Raw genomic sequence first — 13,303 nt, 5'->3', positions numbered from 1 at the left:
CTTCAAACTCTGTAAAAGTGGAAACTTTTCCAGGGAGTTCCTGCTGTGGCACAGTGGGTTTAGGGTCCGACTGCAGTGCCTTGGGTTGCTATGAAGGTGTGGATTTGATCCCTGGCCTGGCACAGTGGGTTAAGCATCTGGCATTGTCACAGTTGTGGTGTAGGTCGCAGCTGTGGCTCGGATTTGATCCCTAGCCTGGGAACTTCCATATGCTGGGTGGCGGGGGAAGCTGAAGCTTTTCCAAATCAAACCTTACATGGAACTCTAGTATTAAGCCTACAAAGGGTGGAGCTGCTCTGGTTGAAGGGGGATCAGGAGCCTCTCTCTCAGCTCTCCCAGAACATCTGGAGCTAAGAAGGCACAAACATGCTGTCAAGGGGTTGCGTGATAAGAGAATGGGGCTTGCATTTGCAAGAACGGGGCACTGGTGACCTGACACTACAGGTACTGGTAGAGTGGGGACAGGGATGAGGCTGAGTTAAAGACATTATCAAGATACAGTTTTAGGAGTTCCTGTTGTGGTGCAGCAGCAATGAATCCGACTAGTATCCATGAGGACCTGGGTTTGATCCCTGGCCCTGCTCAGCTGGTTAAGGATCCAGCGTTGCCATGAGCTGTGGTGTAGGTTGCAGACGCGGATCCAATCCCATGTTGCTGTGGCTGTGGTGTAGACTGCAGCTGTAGCTCTGATTTGACCCCTAGCCTGGGAACTTCCATATGCCATAGGTGCAGCCTAAAAAGCAAAAAAGAAAAGAAACGAAACATTAGCCTTGCTTGATTTTTAGGTGACCGAATTTTTTCAAATCCATTTGTCTGCTGAGTGGACTGCTAACTATTACAGATCAGAGGGATAGTGGGTCCTATAAAGCAAAAAAACAAAGCAAAACAAAAGATACTTACAATTGTTTTGTAAAGGAGTTGGGTCCCCAATTTGCAGAAACCTGTGGGTGATCCCTCTTGGATGATGCCTATCTTTCCCCTGGCTCCTAATTGCCAGGAGCCCTCCTAGTCCCACCCTCTGATTTGTGGGGGCTGTAATTTATAAATGAGATCAGAATGTGGAGAAAACTGCAGGCAGAGGCCTTTGGCATAGCTTTGGCTCTTACTCAAATCCAAGTGGGATGCAGGGGATCCCCCTACAGTCAGCAGGGCTAGAGCCTTTGCTTGGGGTGGGGCCTGGCAAAACCCAGGGGGCCCTAGCAAGAAACTGCAAGGTTGGGACCCAGTGAGTCAGTTCTGACTGTGGACTGCCACTGCCCCCTGCTGGCTGTGTCCTGGCACTGCCTCTCCATGCTCCCAGGGAAAGACAGGGCAACAACAGAGTGAGCCAGTCCTTGCTAGGGAAGTGGTGCTGCCTGAGGGAGAAGGTGCTTGAAGACCATGAAGGTTAAAAATGTTGAAGTCTGGAGTTCCCGTCGTGGTGCAGTGGTTAACGAATCCGACTAGGAACCATGAGGTTGCGGGTTCGGTCCCTGCCCTTGCTCAGTGGGTTAACGATCCGGCGTTGCCATGAGCTGTGGTGTAGGTCGCAGACGCGGCTCGGATCCTGCGTTGCTGTGGCTCTGGCGTAGGCCGGTGGCTACAGCTACAGCTCCGATTCAACCCCTAGCCTGGGAACCTCCATATGCCGTGGGAGCGGCCCAAGAAATAGCAACAACAACAAAAGACAAAAGACAAAAAAAAAAAAAAAAGGTTGAAATCTGGAGTTACTCCAGCTCAGCACTAATGAACTCTCGACTAGTATCCATGAGGACATGGGTTCAATCTCTGGCCTTGCTTGGGTTTAAAGGATCTGGCCGTGAATTGTGGTTAGGCTGGTGGCTACAGCTCTGACTTGACCCCCTAGTCTAGGAGCCTCCATATACCGTGCGTGTAGCTCTAATATATATATATAATATATATATACTATATATAATATATATATACTATATATAATATATATATACTATATATATACTATATATAATATATATATACTATATATATACTATATATATACTATATATATAATATATATATACTATATATATACTATATATACTATATATAATATATATACTATATATAATATATATATACTATATATACTATATATATATACTATATATACTATATATAGTATATATAATATATATATACTATATATAATATATATATAGTATATATACTATATATACTATATATAATATATATATAATATATATAATATATATATAATATATATAGTATATATATATACTATATATATAAACATTTTAAAATAAAAATTAAAAAAAGATTAAAAAAATGTTAAAATCTGATGTGCTCTGTCCCACAAAATCTGAGCCTCCATGCTGAATTCCTAGAAGTGGCCACCAACTCCCCAGTAATGAGAGAAAGAGGGACAATAAAATACACCTAAAAGCCACCAAACATGGGGAGGGTACAACCAAGCATGACCTTTATGTCAACGATTTGCTGCTCAGAACACCTTCCCTTCTAGAGACATCTGGGATGAAGCTGGAATTTGAAAGTAATTTTTTTTTTTTTTTTTTTTTTTTTTTTTTTTTTTTTTGCTTTTTTAAGGGCATATGGAGGTTCCCAGGCTAGGGGTAGATTCAGAGCTATAGCTGCCGGCCTATACCACAGCCACAGCAGCGCCAGATCCAAACCGCGCCTGCGACCTACGCCACAGCTCAGGCAACGCCGGATCTTTAACCCACTGAGCAAGGCCAGGGATCAAACCAGCAACCTTCTAGTCGGATTCGTTTCTGCTGTGCCATGACGGAAACTCTTGAATGTAATTTGAGCAGAGCAAACGTTGGGAAGTCACAGTGATATATTTCTGCTACCTTCTTGTGGACCTTGGGGGAAATACTGTCAGCAGATGGGGGCATTTGCCGAGGTGTGGGTGGAAGTCTCAGTGGGGCAATGGGCCATCAGCGTCAGAGAGCCTCTGAGCAAGACTGGCCACAGCTTAGCGCCTCAAGTGTACCCAAGGGACACTGGGAGGCTAATGCTACCTGGCATCCTGGCAAAGTCTTCCTGGAAGAGGGATACCCAGATCTTCAGGCAACCAGAGAAAGAGCTGAACTTCACCACTTCAGGGTGACTTGCACCACTTTTCATCCCACTTTCCATGGCGGGTGTGGCTCTGGTGTGGGGACAGCTCAGCAGTGCAGGGTCTGGCAGCTCACAGGATATCTGGGAGCCTCACTGCTCCAAGTATGGTCCCAGGAGAGGGTACCTGCCCCACTTGGGAGCTGACTTGTGATGGAGAGAGAATCTTAGGCCTCACCTCTCTGAGCTGCTGAATCATAATCTATATTTTAAGATCCTCAGGGAAAGTACACAGCTTCCTGAGCAGTTTTTTGTAATCTCTTTGCAGGCTAGTCCTCCTGGGGGGGGGGGGCGGGTTATACCTACAGAGGCCTGGGCAGCAAGAGCTTTCCAAGCTCCCCAGGTAGTTTAAATGTGCACTGCTCAAGGTCATTTTTTTTTTTAAGTCTTTTTAGGGCTGCACCTTTGGCATAGGTCCAATCGGAGCTACAGCTGCCGGCCTATACCACAGCCACAGCAACAGGGAAGCTGAGCTGTGTCTGCGACCTACACCACAGCTCATAGCAATGCTGAATTTTTTTTTTAACTTTATATAATGATTTTTATTTTTTTCATTATAACTAGCTTACAGTGTTCTGTCAACTTTCTACTGTACAGCATGGTGACCCAGTCACACACACGTATACATTCTTTTTTCTCCCATTATCATGCTCCATCATAAGTGACTAGACATAGTTCCCAGTGCTACACAGCAGGATCTCATGGCTTATCCACTCCAAAGGCAATAGTCTGCCTCTATTAACCCCAAGTTACCCATCCATCCCACTCCCTCCCCTTCTCCCTTGGCAACCACAAGTCTGTTCTGCAAGTCCATGATTTTTAACCCACTGAGCGAGGCCAGGGATCCAACCTGCATCCTCATGGATACTACTCAGGTCCATTACCGCTGAGCCACAATGGGAACTCCTAGGTCATGTGTTTTGATACAGGGAGGAGATGAGGATTTGGAGGAACCATCGGTTTAATGTTGGATTTAAAGGCAATCTCTGCACTTGGTTCTTCTTGAGCAGAGAATAGAGAGAGCAGGGCTGCAAAAACCATATGGGGTGGCAGCAGTTGCTGCCTGGCTGTCTGTCCCAGAATTAGAGCAATTTCCTCCCTGGGGCTGTGCCCAGAAGTTGCCCTGCCTTCAGGCAGGAAATGTGTAGGGAGGCACACATAATTTCTGAAGGTGATCATATTGAGGAAAGAGGAGATAAGGGCCAGGGTTGGATTTTGCATACACGTGGCTGGTCAGCACTTCCAAGCCCAGGAATGTTTTTGAAAACTACACCCATGCCCATCTCTGCTTTCCTCATGGGCCCAGCAGTTAAGATGTCCCAGTTAGAGCCATATCATGCTTTTCTTCTGGTTTATACACTGTTCCAGAAGGTGACTTATGAGTGGGAACCAAACAGACTGCCCAGAATAACACTAACACTTTGAAAAATATTATTATTTGATCCTCTCAATATCCCAAGATAGGCATTCTTCTTATGATCATTCTAAATCAACTATAATGGAAAAAATAAAAATCATAAAATAAAAAAAATTATTATTCCTATCTTTCAAGTTTTAAAAAAAGGGAAAATCAAGGGTAAATACTGTCGAGGGTCTAAATCGACTATAATAGAATATAAAAATCTGAAAAAAAAAAACACTGATCAGGGTCACAGAGCTAGGAAGTGGCTAGGATGGAACCTTAACCCAGGAACTCTGGGCCCAAAACCCTTGGCTCTGTCACTACCAATGCTTTGTCCCAGATGTGTATGTATTTTTCGGGATACAGAAAATGTAAGTAGAAGCGAGAAGAGGAACCATGGAAAAAGAATTCCATTTATTCCAGGTCAGTTTCATGAACACCTTCAGATAAAGGAGGAAATGCCTTTAACAGGAAACCAGATGGTCTTAGGAGAGACACTGGGGTGTTTCCAAATGGCACAGACGGCGTGAATCAGACAGAAGTGCTGGGTGCACACGGCCGCAGAGAGAGGGGCCCGAGTTGTCTTCTCTGGGGAGAGATGGAGCTGCTCAACATTAAACTTTCCTGGAGTTCCCATCGTGATGCAGCAGAAACGAATCCGACCAAGAACCATGAGGTTGCGGGTTCAATCCCTGGCCTTGCTCAGTGCGTTAAGAATCTGGCGTTGCCGTGAGCTGTGGTGTAGGTGGCAGATGCGGCTCAGATCCCGAGTTGCTGTGGCTGTGGTGTAGGCCGGCAACTGTAGCTCTGATTCGACCCCCAGCCTGGGAATCTCCATATGCAGCAGGTATGGCCCTAAAAAGCAAAAAAAAAAGAAAGTTTAAGGTGCACATAATGTCTTCACAACCACTCAGCTACAAGTAACCCCCCTCCAAAGGGGGATGCCCAAGAAAGAAAGGAGGAGAAAGGCTGTCATACAGATGGAGGGTCATCCAGTTAGGTGTTTCGTTTGTTTGCTTGTTTTTGCTTTTTAGGGCCTCATTGTGGCATGTGGAAGTTCCCAGGCTAGGGGTTGAATTGGAGCTGTATCTGTCGGCCTGCGCCACAGCCACAGCCACGTGGGATCCCAGCCTCGGCTGCGACCTACACCAGAGCTCACAGTAACACCGGATCCCCGAACCACAGGGCAAGACCAGGGATCAAACCCCGAGTCCTCATGGATGCTAGTTGGGTTCATTTCCGTTGAGCCACAGCAGGGAGCTCCCTGAGGGGTCTGTTCATGAAAGGTATGATAAAAGCTATTCTGGGATAGTGAGTGATTATAGACAAATGTCACTGGGAACGAATCTATAACATAGCACCAGGGGAGGCACCGCTTTGTGCCAGCCACGTAGGCAAGCTGTTGGTGTCAACCTGCTGAACACCCTGGACCTGAAACCTCTCCCATGTGGTACTTTTCATAGGTAGGAGTCTTTGCAAGTTGGTTTTTTTAGATCAAAATAGTCTGGCTATTTTGGGGGGCGGATAGGAAGCAGATAGGAAGTTGGCTTACCAGAAAGGGATGCGCTTTGAAATTTGATCTTGGACATTCTTCAGTCATGCACATCCTCCAGAAAAACACTCCCCATTTGCTTGGCTCATCACAGGTTTTGCGTGGCCACAGAGGGAAGGACATTCCAGGTGCAAGGTTCTTGGGGTTGAGGGAGCCTGGCTGGGCCTGTGCTTGGCCCTGGGAGGCCCTTAGCTTGGACGCAGACAGATACAAAGGGGAAGAAAACACCACTGTCACTCAAGTGACCCAATCAAATCTTCATTTAAGTCATGTTCACCCAGTCTTTTCAAAGAATACTCATAGGAAAGCATGTGAATCATGACTGGCAGCCTCCATTTCCATCTCACCTTACATTTTGCCTACATAGTTCACTTTATAGGGTAAGTGATTAAAAATGATGATCTCAGGCCTCGGCTTTCTTCTAGGAGAGGATAATTTTTTTTTTTTTTTTTTTTTTTTTGCTTTTTAGGGCATATGAAAGTTCCCAGGCTAGGGGTCCAATGAGAGCTACAGCTGCCGGCCTACACCATAGCCACTGCAACGCCAGATCCAAGCCGTATCTGTGACCTACACCACAGCTCACGGCAACGCCGGATCCTTAACCCATGAGCAAGGCTGGGGATCGAACCTACAACCTCATGGTTCCTAGTTGGATTTGTTTCCGCTGTGCCACGATGGGAACTCCCGGGTAGGTTTTTAAAGATACCTGTGGGCTGGTCATTTCCTCAGTATTTGCAAGGCTGGGTTAAAAATCAACTGTGATGAGAACTTGGTGTTTTGTCCATTTCTTTCAGGCTTGTGCTTTGTGAAGACACAGGAAGAATCCTTTTAGATAGAAAAATCTCCACTTCAAAGGACACACAGCCACGCCACATTTTTAGTCTTTTATTTTTTTAAGTAAAGAAATTCCATTGAATCAAAGATAATAAAAGTACAGTTTTTGTTTGTAATGATCTTTGTTTACCACCACACAGAATCAAAATAGAACCAAACATAAAATGAGAAGATAAAATGATCAAGGATACCATTGTTTAGTATAGTTTCTTAATAAAGGTAAATATCCTCATATTTAGAAAAAATTGCATTGCTAGTTGCAAATCTTAAACACCTCAGTGCTGGGGGATCCTGTATCCGGCCCTCCCCCAAATCCAGCAGCACGGAGGCTTTCGGAACACAAACTCAAAAAAGACATTATTTTCAGGGCAGCATTTGAAGATTCAGAAAATCAAACAAAAACAACAAACAGAACAACAAAACGAAATCAAACAAAACAAACCAAAGTTAGGAATGTGAAAGTGATGGTTCTCATAAATCAATCTGGAAGCAGATTTGCTAACAGAAGAACATGGTTAACAGGAGTCTAACCAGGAAAGGCGGGAACTGCAAACTGGCTCCTTGCTACCCCCACCCCCCCAGCCCCTGGTGTCACTAAGGCAGCTGCAGTGGCAGACGTCAAAAGCTCAGGTACAGTGAAGGTCTTCCTGAGGCAGTGGGGGGGGGACCCAGAGCATCTGAAACTGGTGTGGATAGGTGACAGGATTCTACGTGGACTTGTGCTTTAGGAAAACTAAAGAGGCCAAAATGCGGACCAAACAAAAGCTAACGCCCACGCCCAGGAGCTTGGTCCACCCACCCAAACAGCCTGGGAGGGAGGTGGCTGGCCCTGGGGCTGAGGGGCAGCAGCACCTCTACGTGGCTGTTGGCTGCTCCACGTGGGTGGTCTGGAAGGAGAATGCCCATCGCGACGAAGGCTGTTTCTGCAGGTGCTCTAAGTGGACCGTCCCCAACTTATGGCGATAGATAAGTTTCTTGGCTAGTGGGGACCGGAGGGGGGTAGGTTCTAGGTTTCCTTACTAAATGGACAGGAATCGAGTGAAAGGACTTAATTCACTGGTTAGAAATTCACTTTTGCTTATTCACTAGACTTAGCTGAACACTTTACCCACTTACATGCTGGGAAAGATGGTTCAGAAGACATGGTGTGTGGGGTGGGGGGGTGGGAGGCTGGTTCCTACAAAAGGGGCAGCTGTCTACTGCCTGGGGTCTGAGAATGGCTGACGAGCTGGGCTCTGCTGCCTGCTTCCAACGGCCACCTGGGGGGATGCCTGGCCGCAGGGGCAGAGGCAGGAGCAGCGACACAGGCAAGAGGAAGCACTGTTAGTGCTGGATGACACTTGGGCTCTCACTGCCCGTGTGGTCTGCTCCCCTTCAAATATAGTTTGGCAAAAGCAACCCTCGTTTGAAGGTGGAGGGGGTACGTCCCTCTGCTTTGATAACAGAGGAAAAAGGAAACTCTCCCTCAATTGCTTGGCCTCTAAATGTCACAGGTAGGCTACTTCTCATGGCTTTTGGAAATATCCAACTCATCCCAAGTGGCTTCAACAATGGAGGGAGGGTGACAGGGAAGAAAGGCATCTGAGATGAGGTGTGTGGCCAGTTCTGGATTGCTCACTGTCACGGGGTGAGGGGTGGGGGTGCCTACTGTAAAAGAGGCTGCATGAAGAAATTCTCTGGTCTTGCTGTGGCTTCATTTTGAGCTTCTACAAAAGAAGAATTTGAATTCCAAAGCCACAAGATCATTGTCATGCCAGGGGCTGTCCTAGAGGCCAGGTAAGGCTTTCTGGGCCAAGAAAATGATGCCAGATGACATTGTGGGCAGACGCTACAATGAAATGCTTCTTAATAACTTCGCTGTCCTGCCTTAGAGGACAAAGATCTGAGTTCTTTTAATTCAACGTGATGTCTCAGTGATCGTTACTTTAGCTCTAAGTCAGGATCGATGCCATGGGAAAAGAAAAGCTTCTCACATCTCAGACATCTGCCTGCCTGGCAAACACAAACAAGAACACATGTATTGTTTGCCTGGAGCCGGCAAAATGAATCTCCAGCCACCCGGTGACAAAGAGAGCGCTCATTCAGATGCCAGGCATATAGGCTCAGCTACCCAGAAAGTTCAGCTTTAATGAAGGCTGTAGTTTTAGAATGAAAGCCTGAGCAGGAAGGATTTCTGTGCTGGGAACTCTCAATGCTTGCCCGAGTCCCATAGAAGGATGGGGCTGGTTGCCTCGTTCCAAGGGTCAGCACCTGGCCCGGTCATAAGACCACCCTCGGCACGGAAAAGATGGTGAGATGACAGTGGAGGCTCTGGGAGAAGCAGGTCAGAGACACAGGGCTCTGGGCCGTGTCAGAGCAAAGACTTCACCAGCAAAGACTGAACACAGTAGCCGCTCTCCAAGTCCCCTCAGGATGAGCCTTGACATACTAGTTTCCACCTGCAAAGGCTGTAGAAGGCGAGTGGGGATGTTCTGGCAGAGGCCGTGTAAATAGGGGAAGGGAACTTAAGTCGAAGATGAGGTAACCCGGGCCCAGGGAGGTGAAGTGATTACCCATAATCCAATGGGGATTAGAGAGAAGACAAGAACCCAGGCCTCCTGGACCCTAGTTCCGTAACACCAGTCAAGAAAGGGATGCTGCCTACTCTTAAGGTGTGTGTAAAACCCTGCAGGGAGGTTCAAAGAATGTAGTGACAACTAACAACTCTGCACCTTCATTCTGCTCTGGAATCACTGGTGCACACTCACAACAAGGAAGGTAACAGGTTTTCTTCAAGTGCGTTACACTCCCTATGACCATAAACGCAGGAAGGAGGCTTGAGACCATATTTCAAGTCAGATAATCCTAATTTGATGGGGAGCAGTTACTCAGTATTGTCTTGAAACTGTTTAGAGGCAGGGAGTACAACCTGGACAAATGTGAAAACCTGCTTTTTTCTTTTTTGTCCCCTTTTGTTTTTTAGGGCTGCACCCACGAGATATGGAAGTTCCCAGGCTAGGGGTCTAATTGGAGCTGTAGCCGCCGGCCTAGGCCAGAGCCACAGCAACACCAGATCCGAGCTGCGTCTGCGATCTACACCACGGCTCACAGCAACGCCGGGTCCTTAACCCACTGAGTGAGGCCAGGGATCCAAGCCACAACCTCGTGGTTCCTAGTCGGATTCGTTTCTGCTGTACCATGATGGGAACTCCTCCTTGGTTTCTAACATGCTCTTCCTGCAATAGAATTGTCTGGGTCTCAGAGTTCCCTGGTGGTCTAGTGCTTAAGGATCTGACACTGTCACTGCTCTGGTTGTGGGTTTGGTCCCCAGCCTGAGAACTTCCACGTGCCTTGGGTGCGCACCCCCCCTACCCCAAAACTGTGTATGTCTCTGCGATTTATATCCTTAATCTGATTTTTTTTCTTTTTGGGTCTGCCCATGACTTGTGAAAATTCCTGCCTGGGATCAAACTCGAGCCACAGCAATGACAACACTGAATCCTTAGACTGCTAGGCCACTGCTAGTTTAAAATCAGGAAACTCCCTGATTTTAAAATACACTATTCAAATGCTCTTTGAAAATTCAGCCTTGTTTTAGCCCTAGTCGAACCTCAATAGCAAGAAGAGCCCACACATTATCATCAGGAATGAATGAAAAGCAAGAAAAGCTGACCTACATATAAAATGCTGCTCCCTTGTTTAGTAGGCAAGCTTGCATCTCTGTAAATTCAATGCCTCTGTGCTCTCATTCAGAGACAAACAAGAATTTTCCTGTAAGACAGCCACAGATACACCCTCATTTCCATGCCCGAGAGCCTAAAGCTTGAACAAAGGGCTTCAGTTGATTTCATGTGAGCCAGAATGGAATATAAGTGCCATTCAGAGTCATACACTAAAAAGATTTCAGCTGGGACACGGCCCCCACAGCCCTGCGGGGTAAGTTCCGGTTGCGTGGTGACAAAGTATGCCCTGAGCCCTGCCTCTCCTACGTGGGCCATCAGAACCGCCATCCAGACTCCAAGGACTTCTGCCCCCCCGCCCCCCCAGGGTGTAACAAGACTGTTTTCTCCTCCTGAGTGGAGTTGGTATCTGGCCACTGCTTCGCTGGAACAGATCAAGAGACATGACCTAAGGCAAATGAAAGGAGCCTCTTGCTTTCCGACCCCGTGAAGTTATTGCTTCGTTTACCTAATTTCACAAAAAGGCTTGAGACACGAAGGTAGGAAATATGACTACGAATCTTCTAGAACACAGCTGCGGTTGGAGGTTGGAGGTTGGAGGGACAGTACCAGGGGGAGGGACTAGCTTCCAAACTGAGGGGTAGATGATAAAGTGCCAAGTTGTGCTAAAAGGATGTGAAAAAGAAATGCACTCGAAAAATAACACCCGGGAGTGAGGGCGTCACAACGATGAATTTGATGTGTGTGAAAAATTGTACCGAAGCAAAGCTAAGACCACAGAAGTCTCAGTCTTGTCAGGTAATAGCAATTTTTGTTGTTATAGGTTGGGACGATCTGGTGATTGTCAGAAAACAGCTTCTGCAGGTTACAGACATTACTGTCGTATGCCTCGGACTGATGCCCAAGTCGCAGCCACCTCTGGCCATGAGGGTGGCATCCAGGCCCCCAGGTGGTTCCCTTTACCCCTTGGACACCCACATGCAGACTCATCATTTATGTTCCTGTCAGTCCTAGAGAAGAGGAGAGGAATCAGGGAAATTTATCTACATCTTTTCACTCATCATTCTGTTTAGTCCCAGAATCTGCTGATTTTTCAAAAAGTGCAGGGTTTTTAGACATTCAAGTACCACAGGGTTGGAGGAAAGGAGTACTTGAAATGCAGAGTGACTTCTCATTTCAGAAGACACACTCTGGAAAGGTCTAGCCAACAAATAGAAACTATTAAACATGTTGCAAAATCACACCCTCTTCAGTTGGGAAGCTGTTTCTCCAAACTCAGATCCAACTTTTGAATGGTTTGATAGCAAAAGCCAGAGTTAGAGAGAACTGGATTAAAAAAATAAAATTATAACTAAGTGCTTTAAAAACAAACAAACAAACCTCTTTCTATGAAATGAGGGAGGAAAAAGAAAAGGCAAATGATGACATCTATATGCTTACACTAGCTCCCAGGCTCCCCTGGAGAGGTGTTCTCTCAAACCTCAGTAAACTGAGTTTGTCATTGAACTTTAGAACTGGTAGTGATCTCGGCAATCTACCTGGTCCAAGCCCCCCACTTTACAGTGAAGAGACTGAAGTTCAAAGGAACGTTTTCAGGGTCATATAGCCAGTGAGAAGCAGCGTCAGGCGTGGCCAGAAGTCCTCGACCAGGCCCAGGCCCCTTCTGAGCTGTCTCACGGCGATCACACCAGAGCAGCTGCACTCGACAGGCCTTGCTGTCTTGGAGGTTCCTGGGAGCTAAGGGACACCTCTGACAGCTAATTTCAATAACACAGGCTACCGAGATGCTTCTAATTTAAAGGCCTCGCTCAGCCGTATTTCCCACGTTTGCCTGGTGATGAGAATCACCTGGGACACTTGTCAAACATTAAAATCCCCAGACCCCTCCCCAGACCCAGCAAGGGGAGGGACCCGGGAGGCTGAATTTTTAACAAGAGCCCCAGAGAACTCTTATCAGCAGCAGGGGGTCAGCAAACTGTCTTAGGAGATCGTGAGGGAGAAACTCAGCTTGTGACGCAAAGGAATTTTCATTGCCACGTGAGAGGCCACAGTCTGGCCTGGGAGGCCCGGGACTTGGGGCTCCCAAGCTGAGCTGCATGTGCAGCATTGGCTATTTTTAGGGTCGAAGTAAGGACACATACAACCACCACAAAATAACATACATTCTTCACTGCCTTCTTGGGGAAAAGCCTTTTGATTGGCAAAGCAAAACTGCTGTTGAGACACATTTTTTTATAGGGAAACTAGATGTAATTGGCTTGAAAGCAATCAGATGCTGAAGCTGGACGGGAGGGTAAGAATCCCGTTGCTCGTCACCATGGCTAACAATGCAATGGAGAAAACCAGGAACTGAGCACAAAAATATGCCTGGAGCTCCCAGGGAAAGCCACCTACTGTTAAGACGGGTGTGCCTGGGGGGTGTTCCCCCGCTGATGGTGTGAGGTCAGATCCAGGTCACTGAGGGAGATGGGAGACCTGAAACAGCCATCATCGTTGAGGGACGCGAGTTCCAGAGGAGGGGGCTGGAGCGCGTCAGAGTCTGGGGAGGGGGGCCTCACTCCAGGTCGGCCTCCACCTGCTCCGTGTCAGAGCACTGCGACTTGTTACGTTCCCACTGGCAAATGGCATTGGCGTACTCCACCACCAGCTTATCCATCCACGTCAGGGGCTCAGGGAACAGCACGGAACCCTCAAAGAAGCCCAGGTGGCCCCCGTGCAGCGGCAGCACAAACATGACATTTTCTCGTTTCTCTGCAG

The 13,303-nt window shown here is 47.1% G+C and overlaps 1 protein-coding gene across 2 annotated transcripts in view; it reads right to left on the bottom strand.

Annotated features, from left to right (window-relative positions):
• Positions 1–6,922: 6,922 nt before the first annotated feature.
• ABHD2 (abhydrolase domain containing 2, acylglycerol lipase) overlaps positions 6,923–13,303 on the bottom strand; it is a 120,338-nt gene continuing 113,957 nt past the window's right edge. For both annotated transcript variants that reach the window (XM_084968590.1, XM_001925989.8), the window contains exon 11: positions 6,923–13,297. In XM_084968590.1, coding sequence (XP_084824716.1) covers positions 13,101–13,297 — 197 coding nt within the window. In that variant the 3' untranslated portion in view covers positions 6,923–13,100. The remainder of the gene's footprint in view (positions 13,298–13,303) is intronic.

Source organism: Sus scrofa, chromosome 7 (genome assembly GCF_054392235.1).
Source record: "Sus scrofa isolate SSC_HxYL_T2T_F1_AM1 chromosome 7, Sscrofa_HxYL_maternal_Yorkshire_Landrace_v2.0, whole genome shotgun sequence".
Classification (NCBI taxonomy): Eukaryota; Metazoa; Chordata; class Mammalia; order Artiodactyla; family Suidae; genus Sus; species Sus scrofa.
This window is presented reverse-complemented; position numbering and strand designations above follow the sequence as displayed.